The 18,002-nt window shown below is 40.0% G+C and overlaps 1 protein-coding gene across 1 annotated transcript in view; it reads right to left on the reverse strand.

Moving 5' to 3' along the window:
* The window catches only part of ULK4 (unc-51 like kinase 4), a 512,005-nt gene that overhangs the window by 369,845 nt on the left and 124,158 nt on the right, over nucleotides 1–18,002 (reverse strand). Inside the window, exon 22 of the mRNA XM_082849145.1 lies at nucleotides 11,215–11,342. Coding sequence (XP_082705271.1) covers nucleotides 11,215–11,342 — 128 coding nt within the window. The remainder of the gene's footprint in view (nucleotides 1–11,214; nucleotides 11,343–18,002) is intronic.

Consider the following 18,002-nt stretch of genomic DNA (forward strand, 5'->3'; position numbering starts at 1 on the left):
AATTATATCTCAATAAAGCTAAAAAATTTTTAAGACAAATTGGGAAAAAACATTTCCAATTCCTATTAAAATACTTGTATACATATGACACACAGCAAAAATCTGAGGTGGAAACTGTCCAGCAAAAGGGGACTGGTTAAATAAAATACAGTCCACCATTACAATGTAGCTACCAATAAAATGAGCGAGCATACATATATTTTGGGAAAAAACACAAGGTATGTTAAGTAAAACAAGCAAAGTTCAAAATAGTATGCTTTTGTGTAACAAGAGAGGAATATAATCTATACTCACTTTTGCTTGGATTTAAAAAAAAATTCTGGAAGGATGAATAAACAAGTAATAATAATGCTTTATTTCGTATGGTGGTAATCTGGGGCTGTGGAGCATGAGGTGTAATTTCTTACTTTTTGAATTTTTCTGGATTATGAACCGTGAGTAGGAGTTACCTATTCAAAACTTAAGTTAAAATGTTTTGAAAACATGAAGTAGTATCATTGTTCTACACAGCCAATTTTTTAAAAATATTTTTAGGTGATGTAATGCTCAATTACACAGGATACGCTACCAGGTGATAAATGCTGTGTGCCCAGCAAACAGACTACCACTTTCTGTAAGAGCTATAGACCTCCATCTTCTCACTGTGCCAAGAGTCAGGCTGACTTTAAAAAAGAGGTAAATCAACAGCAATACCACACCAGTACCCCAAAACTTTATTACGGCCTGTGCCCCATTATGATTTCTAGGTCATTTTTCTCCTTTCCTTCAGTAGGGTCATTCTTTTAACTTGATAATATTGACAGAGATTTCAACAAATCTGGCTATAATTCCCAGCCCTAGCACTTTCTAACAGCGTGATCTTGAACAAATCTCTTAAGCTCACACAGGCTCTGGGTGCGCAGGCCTGGCAGCCATGGCTCATGGGCCCAGCTGTTCCACGGCATGCGGGATCTTCCCGGACCGGGGCACGAACCCGTGGTCCCCTGCATCCACAGGCGGACTCTCAACCACTGCGCCACCAGAGAAGCCCAAATTTCTTAAGCTCTTTAAAGCTTCAGTTTTCTAATTATAAATGGGATGAACTTATTTACAAAACAGAAACAGACTCACAGACATAGAAAACAAACTTACAGCTACCAAAGGGGGAAGGGGAGAGAGGGATAAATTGAGAGTATGGGATTAACAGATACACACTACTATGTATAAAACAGATAAACAACAAGGACTCACTGTGTAGCAGAGGGAACTATATTCAGTATCTTATAATAAACTACAGCAGAATTGAAAAAATATAGATATACATATATATGTCTAACTCACTTTGCTGTACACCTGAAACTAACACAATACTGTAAATCAACTATACTTCAATTAAAAAAAAAGAAATGGAACCTCAAATGTCCCACTTCACAACACTGCCAAATGGTTTCCCAAAATGGTTGTCCCAATTACTCCCACCAGCAGCGTACAAGTCCCCCTGAGCAACCACCTCACCAATATCTAGTAGTATCCAATTTTTACTCATTTATATCTTGTGGTGTTAATGTGAACTTTAGTAATTATTAATATGGTAAGCATATTCTGTTACTTCTTTGTTGTTCATATTTTCTCTTTTCTGCAATACCTGTTCCGGTCTTTTGCACATTCTCCCACAGGTTATTGATCTTTTGTTATTGACTTGGAGGCATTATTTATATGATCCAGAACTGTCCCTCTTCCCCTTCCTTTTTTTTTTTCTTCTTTCTCTTTCTTCTCCTTTGAGTGTCTTTCACACAGAAGTCTTCAATCCACTGGAAACCGATTCATCATATGGATTTCGGAAGAAATCTAAGTCCACTGTTTTTCCAAGTAGATAACCACTTGCCCTGGTACCATGCATTGAAAAGATACTTCTAAAAACTAAGGGTGAAGGAAAAGGAGCAAAAGTACAAATATTTGGCAAAATCTGATTAAAAAGTATTTGATTTTTAGATTACCTCCTCTACCCAGTGAATCTAGGTGACTACTGCCAGACTTGCACACAGGTGGAAGTCTGGAGATGTATTCTCTAAAGAAAGTCAAACAGAAAGTTTCTAGACTAGGAGAAAGCAAACCAAGTCAAAGAGGGAGCCACCAGGGGAATTCCCCGTCAGTCCAGTGGTTAAGACTCTGTGTTTTCATTGCCGAGGGCACAGGTTCAATCCCTGGTAGAGGAACTAAGATTCCACAAGCCACATGGCACAGCCAAAAAAAAAAGGAGGTGGCCACCAAACAAAACCAGGAGACTAGGCGAATTTCTGCACAACGAATGCTAGAACTTCCAGCCACCTTCCCCAGGGTGGCTCCCCAGACCCAGGCAGCCAGGTCCCTGCCCTCCAGGCTGACACCTGCAACGCACTTCGGTGAAACTAACTGGCCCAAGAGAAACACTCTAGAGATATTGATGCTAAAGTTCATGTCAGAATGCCCATAGAGATGATCTTGGTGTGAAGTTCAAAGTCAACAAAATCCGCCCATGCATTGAGTACTTCTAGGACAGGTTGGCATTCCCTCAACTCTTCAACCACCAGACTAAATATTACCAGTTATCTGAGAGCATGCCTTCTTTGTTTGACATTATATTTGCAGATCTTCATCTGCATTCTTTTTCCTTGCTGTGTGGTATTCCAGTGTGTGAATATACCACGGTTTATTCATTTTACTGTTGATGGACATTGGGGCTATTTCAATTAATGAATACGGCCAAGCACTTCTTATGCTGAATGCATGGAAACATTTCTGTTGGATATATATTCAGAAGTGAAATTGCTGGATCATAAGGTATGCCTAGCTTCAGATTAATAGGCATTGCTGACGATCAGTTTTCCAAAGTGATTAAGTCTATTTACACTGCAACAGGCAGGTATAAGAATTTCAGTTGCTCTACACCCTTGCCACAATTCTGCATTATCAGGCTTTTTAATTATAGCCATGCTTCGGGACATCCATTGGTATTTCATTGTGACCAAAGTGCATTTTCCTGATGATTATTAACATATCTTTTCAGGTATTAATTGGCCATTCAAAGAAAACCAATTCTGTAAAGTTCCTGTTCAAGTCTGTGCTCAGTTTTCTATTGGGTTATCTGCCCTTCAGTTGTTTATATATTTTAGTTAAGAGCCCATGTCGATTATGTGTATAGCAGATACTTTTCCCTACTCTATGGCTTCTCTTGTTACTTTCTTAGTGATGCATTCTGATGAACAGAAGCTCTTAATTTTACGGCAATCCAATTTATCAGTACTTTCCTTTATGACAGTGCTCTTGTGCCCTGCTAAAAACTCTTGGTCTACTCCAAGGTAATGAAGAAATGTTCATGTGTCTGATCTACTGGAAATTTTACTGTTTTATCTTTTTACATTTCAATGTGCAATCTACATGAATTAACTCCTTTGTACAGTGTAATTTAGAGATAAAGGGTTTTTTTTATATTGATGCCAAAATGATCCAGCACCATTTATTGTTAAAAACCATCATTTCCCCACTGTTTTCTTCTATGTCTCTTCTGCTCTTCTCCATATTTTCCATCCTTTTGTCACTCTCCATTGATCCCAGATGATTTGAGTACAGTATATTAATTCTCTATTCAGCTGTGTCTAATCTGCAGTTAACCCAATCCACTGAGTTCTTCCTCTCAGTTACTGAACATCCACTTTGTTTGTCTTTATAGTTCTAATTGTCTACTGAAATTCTCCATCTTCCAAATTCTTTGAATATACTGATCGTAGTTATTTTAAGGTCTATATCTGATTAGCTCCATTGTAACCCCTGGGGATACTGTAGTTTATCTCATTTGGTTTTTGTATCATATCATCTTGTCTTCTCATACGCCTGATTACTTTCTGATGAGTGTTAGACTCTATCCACACAGTCTGTGAACAGTGGAAGGATATTTTGAGGCCTAGGGTTAGACTTCCCGAGACAGGATTTACATACAATCCTGGATCACCTTAACCCAACCAGAGATTGAGATGATTCAAAAGTGGTTCTTTCCCTATGCCTGGAAATCCTCCATATAAATAACAGGGTTGCCAGAAACAGAGGGCAGGGAAAATGGAAATGTTTATCTTTTGGAAATCAGAGAATACAAAAGAAATCCCATCAAAGTTTACAGAGTATAAAAAGTAAATTCACACTTGTCTCTAAGGAATCAATTTTTTCTAAAATCCGTATTATCTATTACAAAATTTAATAATGTGCTACTTAATTACGACAGAATGAAATACCATTTCTTTTAGGCAGAAACTACTCACTTTTCAACCACTAGCACAGACTGTTAACACATAAGAAAATATCTATTACCTCTGCTGGGAGAAATAAAAGACTGAAGGGATCCATATAATATATTATAAATAATATATTTATAAATAATATAAAACTCACTCTAGAATGATGCTTCATTTCTTCATGCCCTCCCTGACGCCTTCACATTACAGGATGTGTTTACACAGGCTATAGTAGAATAAATTGACTTTACTGACAGCGGAACACTAGTTAGTGAAAGAATTCACATTCTATGAAGGAAATAAGATGTGGAAACATTTGAGGGTAGTGTCCACAAACACTTCAAAATTGTTCTACGACGGAACTGCAAATGTTATTTCTTAGTGGTCTACAAGGGTATCAAGTTAAAAAGATAAACAATCTGAACAGTAACCCAAGTATTATTGAGATGGGGGGAGTCTGGCAGTGGAAGTGGACTTCGGGAACAGATTTGGTTCGTTTATGGCAACTTGAAGATTCCTCTCGGGCATGCCATTGAATATGTTAAGATAATATAAGGCTGGAGTGTAGAGAGGTCATACAGGTGCATATCAATAAATAGATGGTGTTTGAAGCCACTGGATTAGGTGAAATCACATTAGGATAGCAATGTAAGAGAAACAGAGGGCCCAGGAAGATGCAGAAGAGGGAGAACCAGCAAAGAAGAGACTGAGGTGGGACAAAAGCAAAGAATGTATGCTAACTTCCTACCATGAGCCCCGTAACTACAGAGGCAAATTCTGGTTCAAGTTGGCCAGCTGAACCCAAATATTATACTTCCCTTTTTTTTTTTTCTTCACATTCCCAAAGGAGATTCACATTATCCCGAAAAACAGGAAATTGCACCATTCACAGCCAGAACCTTCAAAGAATTTCCTAAGGATGATGGTGCAGATATAAGTGCATTAAGGGAAGGCCCAAGCTCACATGAAGGAAAAACGTGCCCGGGAAGCAAGGAGAACCCCAGCAGAACCCTAAGCTCTGAATGGCAGGGGAACAACTTTACACTTCGAAGCTGATACGAAGAGATGAGTTTCTCAGCGCTATGAACCATTTTTAAAGGAACTAGTATCAGCAAACCTGGAACAAAGGCCATGGTAACTAAGAGGAGAGGGGTCACAGGGAGACTGAAGGAAAAAGCAAAGGAATGGCTTCATGAAAGCGGCATTTGAGGAATATGAATCTGGTAATGGCACAGATAAATGAGAGAGGAAGTCAGCCGGGCGGGCAATTAGGAGTTACGAGTATGCAGGTGAACAGGAGAAACAGAAGGGAGCTCAAGAGCAGAGAAGAGCTGGCTGCCTGGAAACGGTGTGAACCGCAGACAAGACTCCACCAGTCTCTTACTGAGAGGATGGCACATTCACACGGTGAGAAATCAATTATACGGGGTTTAAACATGAAGAAGCCACACCCCCTGCTTTACCTTAATCCGGGTTCCTCCAGGACGCCCTCACCCCTGCCCCACCCCCATTCCTACCCCCCTGAGACATCCTCCCTCCCCTTCTGGTCCTACTGGGCTCGGTGCCCATCAATGGACTACTCCACTGTCTATTTCTACTGCAGATCTCCCCATGTGCAGTATGATGCTGACATGAGATGCAAACTGTGGCTAATCTATCCCATTTGGATTCACCCTGGACCACCTCACAAACAGGTCCTTGTTGAGACCATATACTATTCCAGAAAATCAAGACACCATGCTTTTCTTTGCTTCACTTCAATCTAAACCCATTTTTATCTCTCTACTGCACATCCTTTAACTTATAAGTGTATCTTCCCCCTTAAGGAAAAATTTGTAGTTTAAATATGGGATCTTGGGAGGGAGGGATAAATTTGGAATTAACAGATACAGACTACTATGTATAAAACAGATTAACAACAAGGACCTAATGCATAGTACAGGGAACTATATTCAATATCTTGTAATAACCTATAATGAAAAAGAATCTGAAAATATATATATATGTATATATAAATGAATTACTTTGCTGTATACCTGAAACTTTGTAAATCAGCTCTACTTCAATAAATAAATAATAAAATATTAATAAAAAAATAAATATGGGATCTTCAGCAAACTCATCATCCAACACTTCTGTCTGTAATGAAAGCTACTGTCTCTTGGGTTATGATGGTCAGGCTAGAGTCAGTTTGGGCCCAAATTCAAATTACACTGACACACCACATGTAGGGACCTACTCCATGCTTATTTCTTCAGCTCCTAAACTTATAACTGGAATAGACATACTTAGCAACTAGCAGAATCCACACATTGGCCATCTGATCTGTGCAGTGAGGGCTATTATGGTAAAAAGGGACAAACAGAAGCCCCTGGCATGTCCCCTCTCTAAAAAAAGATAGCAACCCATATCCATAGAAAACCAAGTCATAGGAGTGGATACCAACATCAAAAACTGAAAGGCACGGGGATGATAAAATCTACCACATCCCCGTTCGCCTGTCTGGTCTGTGAAGAATCTTAGAAAATGACTGTGTGGATTATCCAAGATATAAACAGGCTGTGACTCCAACTGCAGCTGCAGTTTCAGGTTTGGTACCTCTACTGGAGCAAATCAACATCGCCCTGACGTGGTACTCGCTACTGACCTGGCAAAGGCTTTGTTCTACGTATGCATCTGGAATAACCGCCAGCACGTGTTTGCTTCTTACTCGGGGCAAACAGTAAAGTTCACTGCCTTGCCTTTGAGCTATGCTGACGATCCTGCTCTTGGCCATCAAAACAGTCCGCAAAGATCTACATCCTCTTGATGTCCCACCAACATCACACCTGTACTTGCACACTAGCACTTTGATGACATGAGGCTGACTGGATCTGAGAAACAGGTAGCAGCAAGCACTTTAGCTGGCTTAGTAAAACATGTGAGAGACACATAAACCCCATAAAAATCCACGGTCTGCTAGTCCTCAATGAAGTTCCTAGGGCTCAATGGTCTACAGCAATGTTGGGCTACCCCTCCAGGTCAAAGACAAGTTATTGCGTCTTCTACTGATTATGACCCAAAAAGTGGGCTCTGTGAACTTAGGAGGCAATACATACATACCACCTTTGAATGTGTCCCTCTGACTCATTATCTGAGAGACTCATAAATTTAATAGTTTTTAATGGAATTGGAGTGAATAAAGACTCTGCTGCAATTCCAACTTGCAGCGTACCTGCTCTGCCATATGCTGGGCCTTATGACCTAGCACGTCTACTGATATTCTCGGTGCCTGGAAAACAGGGGTGATGCATGGAGCCCCAGGGAAGCATCAATAAGTGAATCACGACCCTGATCTTTGGGTCACTATATTCTGAAGATTTGTGTCCTCCCCAAAATTTACAGTAGAATCCTAACACTCAATGTAAGGAATGCTCCTCATCAACGATGGCCTAGATTCTGCCGCTCCAGCCAACACGAGAAACCAGTGCTGAGCCCTCAGCCTGGCCCCATATCCTGGGGGGAACAGCCAGTCACCTAGCAACAGGTTGGTGTATGAAAGGGGCAGTAAACTCTCCTCGCTGGAATACTTATACCCTGAATATGGACTCGCTGTCCTTGCCACATGCTTCTGCCGGTGCCACTAAGTACAGACTTAAGAAATACCTCATTTATCATCATGATAATCAATGTAACACTATATCTGATCAAGGAACTTACTCATAGCAAAAGAAATGTGTTAATACGCTCAAGTCCACTAAATCTGCTCATCAGCGAGTACGCCATCACCCAGAGGCACCTGGCTTGACTGAAAGGAGGAATGGCCGACCGCAAACCCAGTCGTGCTGCCAGCTGGGAAACAACACAACGGAAAACTGCGTCCTACCTTACAATAACAAGTGTATGCTTTGAACCAGTAAACAAAATATATGCTTTTGCCTTCCCCACAGTCAAAACACACAGGTCTGGTAATCAAGGGGTACAAGTGGGAGTGACTGCCTCTCGGTATTATACCTAAGAGCCCACTCACAAGATTTTTACTTCCAGTCTCCATGACCCTGAGCTCTGCTGGAATGGGTCCAAGGAAGAAAAGATTTCCACCAGAGGACATAGCAAAAATTCCATTTGGGGGGATGAAGAGGATTACTCTACTGATTAAGAGTGAGGGATTCATGATCACCAAGGGAATATTACGTTGCTGTCAAACAGTGCAGACTGGGGCTACCCAGGAGATTCTCTGAAGAGCCTCACGGTACTTCCACATCTAAAAGCTAAAGTTAACAAAAATCTAAGCAACCAAGAAAAGGCTGGTTCAGGTCCTTCAGGTACTTGACATCCCCAGAAAAGTACGAATCTGTGATTCAAGTTTATTTATAACAGTGGGACTTCTGAATCATAAGGATTCATGATACACATTTTTAAATGCCCTCAAAAAGGTAACCTCACCTACTGGCTAAAAGTTGCCCCTGTAACTGTACTTTGGATATAAGATAGTACTTTGGATATAAGACAGTGCAAGGTTTCTTCCCTTAATTTGACATTATGATGGATAGAAACAGTATTTGGTTATCATTTTAATTTGCATTTCTCTGATCAGACTTGAAGCTGAATATCTTTATGAATCTTTGTTACAGTACACAGATTAACTCTGTGTTATATACGATGCAATAATTTACAGATTTTCTTACCATGAAATTTTATTTATGATTTGCGGGGGATATAAAAGTTTCTAAACTATATATAGCTAAACTATCACTATCTCCTTTCATGGTTTCTTTCAACCCTTTTCTGCTCAGAAAAGCTCTCCTTGCCCATATGTAAACATATTTTCTTCCAGCTGTTTACAGTTTCTTTCTCATATATAATTCTTTAATACATCTGGAATTGACTTTTGTATGGTATAAGCTGAGAAAACATTTTCCCACACAGTTAACCAATTATACAAAGTAAACGTTTCCGTTTTTAAAAAAAAATCTTTCTTTTAAGATCAAAGCAGATTTTTTCCCCACTGATTACCATATTAATAGCAACGCTATGGGGAAACAAACAAACAAAAACCTCTAGGAAAACCTGATCCATCAGGAGGCATTGACATTGCAGGCTCACAGCAAACCTGCACAATGAACTTACAAGACCATTCATCCCTCAAAGGGTTATCATTTCTAGAGACACACAAGACCCTATTTTATCTCCTGTCATTTTCAATATGAGTATGAAATCGTTTGGAGAAATAGGTGAACACTTGGGGGCTATTATATCATTTTTATCTAACCCTGACAGCTCAATTTCACTGCCTGTTGTACTAGATAGATTTGAGAGCTGACATCATAGAAACCGTGCTGAAATTTAATCCATAAAAGGCTGATGGTGATGATGGTAAGCAGGAAGAAATATCTACATAATGTAGCAAAGGTTATCGTGGGCTCCTGATATGAGGTTTCAGTTCTCCAGCAGACAGGCAGCATCACGGTTAGCTCGGAAACACAGCTGCTAGCGGAGTTTCAAGGCACAGGTGTGGAAGGGAGAAGAGTTTGCTATACAAACTCATCACAGAGAATTTTAACATCTCACTAACCTGAAGTCTGCCTCCCTTTCGCATACCTTTATAGTCAACATTGCATTTTATATGCACACTAGTGTAATACCTGGGCTGCGAAGCAAAAAGGAACAAATACCAACCATAGTCTGGACTGGCTACCTATGTGATTTTGAAAGTAATTTATATTATTAATTTTAATCTACAAAGCCTAAACAAATCTGAGTTTTGACATACATATATCCCCATATCTCCTCCCTCTTGTGTCTCCCTCCCACCCTCCCTATCCCACCCCTCTAGGTAGTCACAAAGCACTGAGCTGATCTCCCTGTGCTATGTGGCTGCTTCCCACCAGCTATCTGTTTTACATTTGGTAGTGTATACATGTCCATGCCACTCTCTCACTTCGTCCCAGCTTACCCTTCCCCCCACCCCGTGTCCTCAAGTCCATTCTCTACATCTGCGTCTTTATTCCTGTCCTGCTCCTAGGCTCTCCAGAACAATTTTTTTTTTTTTTTAGATTTCATATATATGTGTTAGCAATTTTGCTTCTTGACCCGTAAATCCTAAAACATTTACTCTCTGTTTCCAGGAGAAGTTTTCTAGTTCCTAACCTAGATCCATCTCAGCAATTCTAGGATCTCCCCAGTATCCTACAACAAGTAAAAAGCCAGATCGAGAAATAGGCGATAAACCGTATGTTCAAGAGCACGGACCAGACAGTTTCAAAAATGTTAATCGAGAAGCAACAAAGGATGAAGGGAGGGGCTTCCCTGGTGGCGCAGTGGTTGAGAGTCCGCCTGCCGATGCAGGGGACACGGGTTCGTGTTCCGGTCCGGGAAGATCCCACATGCCACGGAGCGGCTGGGCCCGTGAGCCATGGCCGCTGAGCCTGCGCGTCCGGAGCCTGTGCTCCGCAACGGGAGAGGCCACAACAGTGAGAGGCCCGTGTACCGCAAAAAAAAAAAAAAGGATGAAGGGAACCTGAGGTGCATCAGAACAGCTTCTCCTTTTAGAGGAAGGAGGTGAGACCCAGAGACAGTGAGAGATCTGCCTAGTTGAGAACCAGTCCATGTACTCCTGATCCTCGCCCTGCCTCTTCCTCCGCTTTTCTAGGCTGCTCCTCTGGGCTTTCAGCTACTCATTCCAGAAGCTCAAACAAATCAGAACTATGACCAAACCACCAGTCAAGACCGCCTTGCAAAAATGTAAACCAAAACCAACTTTAACACCCTGCCTTGGACTGTACTCAGATCTAGGAAACTCCAAGCACTTCCCAACATCCTGCTTCAGTGTTTCCAAGCTGAGGTGACAAGTGAAACATGAAACCCTTGGAAAAATCTAGGAAAAAAATTTTGAATACCAGGTACATAGGGGCCAAGAAATACTATTAATAAAACTAATAAACAGGGGTCAAATTGACGTCACTGGTGAAACTGTCAGAGGAAATCTTACCGCGCTTGACAGCTGAGCAGCAGCATCTCGTGGTTATGAATCAAAATATACAGAAGAACCAGGAAGGATTTTGCTCTGATGGATGTCGAGGGGCTGTCCAGTAAACGGATAATTGTAGAGACAAAATCCTGTGGGAGACATTAGAATATTTTTTGAGAAAACATGAAATAAATAGAGCAGTCAACTCTGAGGGTCAATAGACTGTAATAACCAAACAGATAGCAGAAAATAAAATAATATCAGCTATTGCTTCTGCATTTTTAATTTGTGCTGCTCCCTATACCAAGTTATTAATATGTATGATCTCATTTAAACCTGAAAAGAAGTTATGAAGAGTTGATAATATTATCCCTATTTTAAAGAGGAAAAGGAATCTTGAAAATTTAAGCACTTTGCCACAATTCACAAAATTGAATTCAAATCCAGGCCAGGCAGATGACAAAGCCTGCTTCTTAACCCCACCATCACACGACTAGAAGCGTAGCAACTGAAAGTCACAACTGCATGGAGGCATCAACTTCTGAGCAAACCTGCACACACAGAGATCATGTCTCTAGTCTACACAGCTGAGGTCCTACAGACATAAAATAAAAACAACAGCCAGGGCTTCCCTGGTGGCGCAGTGGTTGAGAGTCCGCCTGCCGATGCAGGGCACACGGGTTCGAGCCCTGGTCCGGGAAGATCCCACATGCCGCGGAGCAACTAGGCCCGTGCACCACAACTACTGAGCCTGCACTCTAGAGCCCGCAAGCCACAACTACTGAGCCCGCGTGCCACAACTACTGAAGCCTGCGTGCCTAGAGCCCATGCTCTGTGACGAGAAACCACTGCAACGAGAAGCCCACGCACTGCAACGAAGAGTAGCCCCCACTCACCACAACTAGAGAAAGCTCCGTGCAGCAACGAAGACCCAACGCAGCCAAAAAAAAAAGTTAAACACATATCTACCGTATATGCCCCAACCACTGCATATCATTTCACTTAATGAAAACTTATGTTCACAGAAAAATCTACATGTAAAAGTTGATAGCAACATTACTCATAAGAGTCAAAAATTGGAAACAATCCTTAAGTCCCTGAACAGGGACATGGATAAATAAACTGTGGTATATCCACATAAAGGAATAGTACTCAGCAATCAAAAGGAATGAACTAACGGTACGGTACACACAATAATACAGAGGAATCTCAACTGCATGATGTTAAGTAAAAGAAGCCAGTCTCAAAAATTACATACTGGGCTTCCCTGGTGGCGCAGTGGTTGAGACTCTGCCTGCCAATGCAGGGGACACGGGTTCGTGCCCTGGTCCAGGAAGATCCCACATGCCGCGGAGCGGCTGGGCCTGTGAGCCATGGCCACTGAGCCTGCGCGTCCAGAGCCTGTGCTCCGCAACAGGAGAGGCCACAACAGTGAGAGGCCCAGGTACCGCATATAGGATCCCACTTATATAACATTCTGGAAAAGGTAAAACCATACGGGCATCACTGAATGCCAGGGACTGGGATGGGACATGGTTTACCTAAAAAAGGGAGCAGCACAAGGTCATTCTTTGGGATGTTGGAATAGTTCTGTATCCTTCTTGTGGTGGTGACAAGAGTCTATGCATGTGTTAATCCTCATACAACTACACTCCAAAAAAATATGAAATGCATTGTGTATAAATTTTATATATAAATCAATACATATAAACACACAATCAGGCAAATTCAAGCAAAAACAAAAGCAGAAAGTTTGTTACTGATATACAAAGAATTACATAATGATTTTTCCTGATATATAGGATAGAATTTAGGCCAAAAAGAAGTAAACAACACTTTTTAATGCTGAAGGCCACCATTCACAACACATACACAACAGTATTGAATACAGTAAGGAAGGTTATGCCTCACACAGTATAGTGAACACCTTTAAAAAGTGAAGACTACAGGAGATGGAAGAAGGAATAGAAGACTTAATCACACTACTCTCAGTCCAAGACTGTCATGAGAACAAAAATAAGGACATAGAAGACCTAAATAACATAAGTAAAAGATTAGATATTATGGGTATGTATTAAAATTTAGACTCAAGAATAGAAAATGTACCATTTTCTTAAATATGAAATGTTCCTTTAAGGTACCTACATAATAGGTGATAAAGAAAACCTTAATAGAATCCATAAAGTAAAAAGTAATGACTGTAATGATCACAGTGCTGTAGAAGTAGAAAGTAAAAAAAAAAAAATCAATACCCAAAGGCCCTTCTACCTGGAAAATTTTAAGACACTCTATTAAACAATCCTTGAGTAAAGGAAAAATGCAAACCAAAATTGTAGAACTTAAAAAAAAAATAGTAAAAACACTATATATAAGAATCTATAGGATACAATTAAAGCAGTCATCAGAAGAAAATGTGACCTGCAAATACATTTGTAAATTAAAATGAAAGAAGAGTGTGAAATAAATTCCCAACACAAAAAGCTGTAAAAAGAACAAGGTAAAGCAAAATGAAGCAAAGGGAGAAAATAAAGATGCAAGCAGAAACTAACAAGGTAAAAGGAAAAAAAGGAAAATGATAAATCAAAATGCTGCCTTTGAAAAATATCAACAAAATAGATAAAGCACTCACTAAATTAATCAAGAAAAGGGGGAGGGCTTCCCTGGTGGCGCCGTGGTTGAGAGTCTGCCTGCCGATGCAGGGGACACGGGTTCGTGCCCCGGTCTGGGAAGATCCCACATGCCGCAGAGCGGCTGGGCCCGTGAGCCATGGCTGCTGAGCCTGTGCTCCGCAATGGGAGAGGCCACAACAGTGAGAGGCCCGCGTACCGCAAAAAAAAAAAAAAAGGAAAGAAAAAGGGGAGACAGCAAAGATACACAAAAAGAAAAATTACCACTGCCTGACCTCAATTTAATGGTGTAAAAAGTCAGCTATGTTATGTATAGAAGTAGTTCATAATTTATTGCTGTATAATATTCCATGATGTGAACACAGAAAAGTGTATATACCCATTTTACTCTTGGACATTTGGGTTGTTTGGAGTTTGGAACCACAGTGAGTAAAGTTGTTATGGACATTCTTATACGTGTCTTTTAGTAAACACATAAATATGTGTTCTGATTAAGGATGACAAAAATGCAGAACAATTTAAGAAAACTTAAAAGAGAAAGGTATGATTTACACAAAGAAAACTATAGATTGTTACGGAGCGATAAGAAAACACTGGAAAAAATGAAGCAGCAGCTTAATATAGTGGTAAAGAACTTGTAATCTGGAGTCAAGAAACCTGAGTGCGAGTGCAACAGCGCTTGACAGAATAGCATGTCGGAGATGATTACACACACACATTTCATAGCCTTGACATAATGACTGAAGGCGTTTGTCCAACTAGATACTAGAAAATATCATAAAGCATAAAGCTGCAAGAATTCCATTTTTGAAATTTGTATGGAAAATACAAATAAAACAAAAGAAAGAGCAAAGCATTCACAAGTATATTTAAGACTTCAGTAAATAAAAAAGATAAAGGGCAGACTATTCATCTAATGATATCCTTACTTTACTACCTTTACCAGAAAGACTCTCAACAGGTTGTGAAAATTTTAAATAATGGGGGAAAACAAACTTATGATACTATATTATCTGTCAAAATAAATATGCAACCTTGGAAAAAGTATTTGAAATATTTGAAACTTTTTACAAAGAATCAATATCTTTAGGTATAAATAACTTTTACCAATATAACTTTTATGAACACTCTAGTGTAAAAAATTACAGAAACAAGCAAACAACTAATAAAAGAATTCTAAGCTGCCTACAAGCAAATAAATCATGTACCCTAACTAGCAGGCAAAGAAATGCAAATTTAGGAAGAATAAGAATCTGTTTTAAAACAAAGCAGACTAGCAAAGATAAGCTGGCATGGTCATGGGTAAATGGATAAATCTCAAATATAGCTCATATGAGAGTAAATGTTCAACCTTTCCTCCAGCTGGTAGGAAAGTGAGTTGTTACTTTTCCAAAGCCTTAAAACTGTTATTTTCTTCTGACACAGTTGTTATATCTTAAGAATTTAGCCTAACCAAGTGATGAACAAAAGAGCTTTGAGAAGAAGAATGCTCATGGTAGTACTGTTTATAAGACAAACAAAAATAGAAACCACCTTAACATTCCCAAAATAGGGAATTTGTTAAATCCCAATTGTAGAGAAGATTGCATCTACCCATATCCAGTTTTACCTTCTTTCATTACAAACACTAATGATGCATGTGGGGAGGGCAGGTGGAGAAGGAAAGGGAAGTCACGGAAGTGACACTACATGATTTCCAAAGCCAGCTCTGCAAGGCCATGGGGCTTCTGCCTGGTTCTCTTGGGACACTCTCTCTTGGAACCCAGCCACTACACTGTGAGGAAGCCCAAGCAGCCTTGAGGGGCCCATGTGGAAAGCAACTGAGGCTCCCAGCCCACAGCCCAGTAGGGTTCCCAGGGAACAGCGAGCACCAACTTCGCAGTCATCTGAGTGAGCCTTCTGGAAAGTTTATTCTCCAGCTCCCACTCAATCTCTCCCAACCTTGCCCAAATTACAGATTGGTGAGCAAAGTTAAATTACTGCTCTTGTTTAAGCCACTACATTTTGAAGTAGTTACACAGTAAAAGTGAAATATAGCTTAAGCATATAACAAAAGAGGAAATTTTTCCAGGCACAACAAAAGTTTCGTACAGCAACGGTCATAATTTTAAAAACACAGACATGTCACTAAGAAGTGATGATACGGTCTACCGTATTTCTTTTTGATGGAGTGTTATGCAGCCATTACTAACAATCTGGCAAAACTAAAATAATGCCTATTATTTTGGGTGAAACAAACTAGCACAGCACAAATACCCGAAGATAAAAGAAACTGCATACAAGATTTGTTTCTAACATAGTAATTCCAAGTCCCTTAGAAGATACAATATACTACAGACTCTAATTTTGGATCTAAACCTACAAGCATCTTGTGCCCTAAATAAATTCTCATTTAGTCATTTCAGAAAAACTAAATGAACAGTACTGACTGACTCCCTAAAACTAACTGCCCAGGGCACCATATTTAATCTTAAGCAACATGCACCAGACCTCTAGAACAGTATTAATCTTACAACACTGAGGAGGGAAGATTACAGGCTGCAGGCAAAGCCTAGTGCCAAGGATGAATAATCAAAGCTACTTTAGAGAACCAAAAATGACCTCGGGTCACTTCAGTTTGCAATCCACTATGTATTCAGCTTTGATTTAAATTCATCTTGCCATTTGGCTCAACATAACTAAATTTTACACGTGGAGAAAAAAAAAAAAAAACAGAAGCTGTTTAGGTCTATAGCCCAAACCACGGAACAACGAGTTCATGTCCAACATTCAAATGGTTCTTGGCAGTGATTTCAGAGCGGACATACCTACGTAATGTAAAGATGGCGTGATGAAATGTTCACAATGTGAGGAACTGGTCGAAATATATGAAGCTTCCATCACAAAGAAAATGATAATCTTGATCAAAAGTAAGCAAAAGGATAAAAACCCCTCCAGTACATATCATAAGGACAAAATTATGAGATAAATAAAAAATAATGATGATGTAGAGAACGTCCAAGTTATTTATTTCTCAAGAGGTAAAACTGATCTGTTTCAATCAACTATCACAGGTGAAAATCAATGAGCACAGCCTGGCCATCAAATGATAATAGCCTCAAAAAAAAAAAATAAAGAAATCATGTGGATAATACACTGACACGATTTTCCCATTTAAGGTTGATGGAAGTGAAAAATGTACTGATTAAATCTAAAATTGTTTTTGGTTTACACTTTCCTTAAAGAAGTTTAGCCAAGTAGCTTAGTAAAATGTTTCTTATAGAACACATTTATTAGCGTAGACAAAAAAATGCCAATACAAACTCATGTTATTAAAATGCATAAACTAATTACCATATTTTAAATTAGCAACCACTGAGTCAGGATGCCTAGTGACTTTGTGAGAAAAAAAAAAACCTGAGCTGAATGAGCTTTCAAAGTTTTCAAAGTTTTCTATGCATGAAATTTCATAGTGATCTTCCATAGTACTTCCAAACAACATAAGCGGTCTGCACCTTCCGGCTTATTATTAATCACTGTCGTGCTACTTGGTCAAAACATGAAACCTGAAGCAACAGCTCCAGTCAAGCTAGACTGCTAAAATAAAAATGGACAGCAGCTCCTGTCAAAACTAGCAAATAAGACAAAAATTAGAAAGGCAGTATCCGTAGTCAGTAACACCCAGGAGGAAATCATCTTACCAACGAGCATGAACAAACCCACCTGTGAAACACGGTATGACTTTAAAGAGTAATGTTTAAATTGTTAAGTGACCCCAAAGCATATGAAGTGCAATGTATGCATCACTGATTATGCAGTTACAAAGTACACTCAAGGTCACATACCTCAAAAAAAATAAATAAATGAGGCAGATGTTTGAATCTATGTAACTTGTAAAAAAGTTGATGTGGGTATACTATGCTCAATTAATTGAAATACAGCAGAGTCGGGTTCCCGGGGTTTTATATATTTTCAATTTTCTAACATCAAGAATCGGGCACTGGGTTGTTGCTTTTTTTGTTTTGTTTTGTTTTGTTCTCAGTACGCGGGCCTCTCACTGTTGTGGCCTCTCCCGTTGCGGAGCGCAGGCTCCGGACGCGCAGGCCCAGCGGCCGTGGCCCATGGGCCCAGCCGCTCCGCGGCATGTGGGATCTTCCCGGACCGGGTCACAAACCCGTGTCCCCTGCATCGGCAGGCAGACTC

This window comes from Leucopleurus acutus (genome assembly GCF_964270905.1).
Source record: "Leucopleurus acutus genome assembly, chromosome: 10".
NCBI classification, from domain to species: Eukaryota; Metazoa; Chordata; class Mammalia; order Artiodactyla; family Delphinidae; genus Leucopleurus; species Leucopleurus acutus.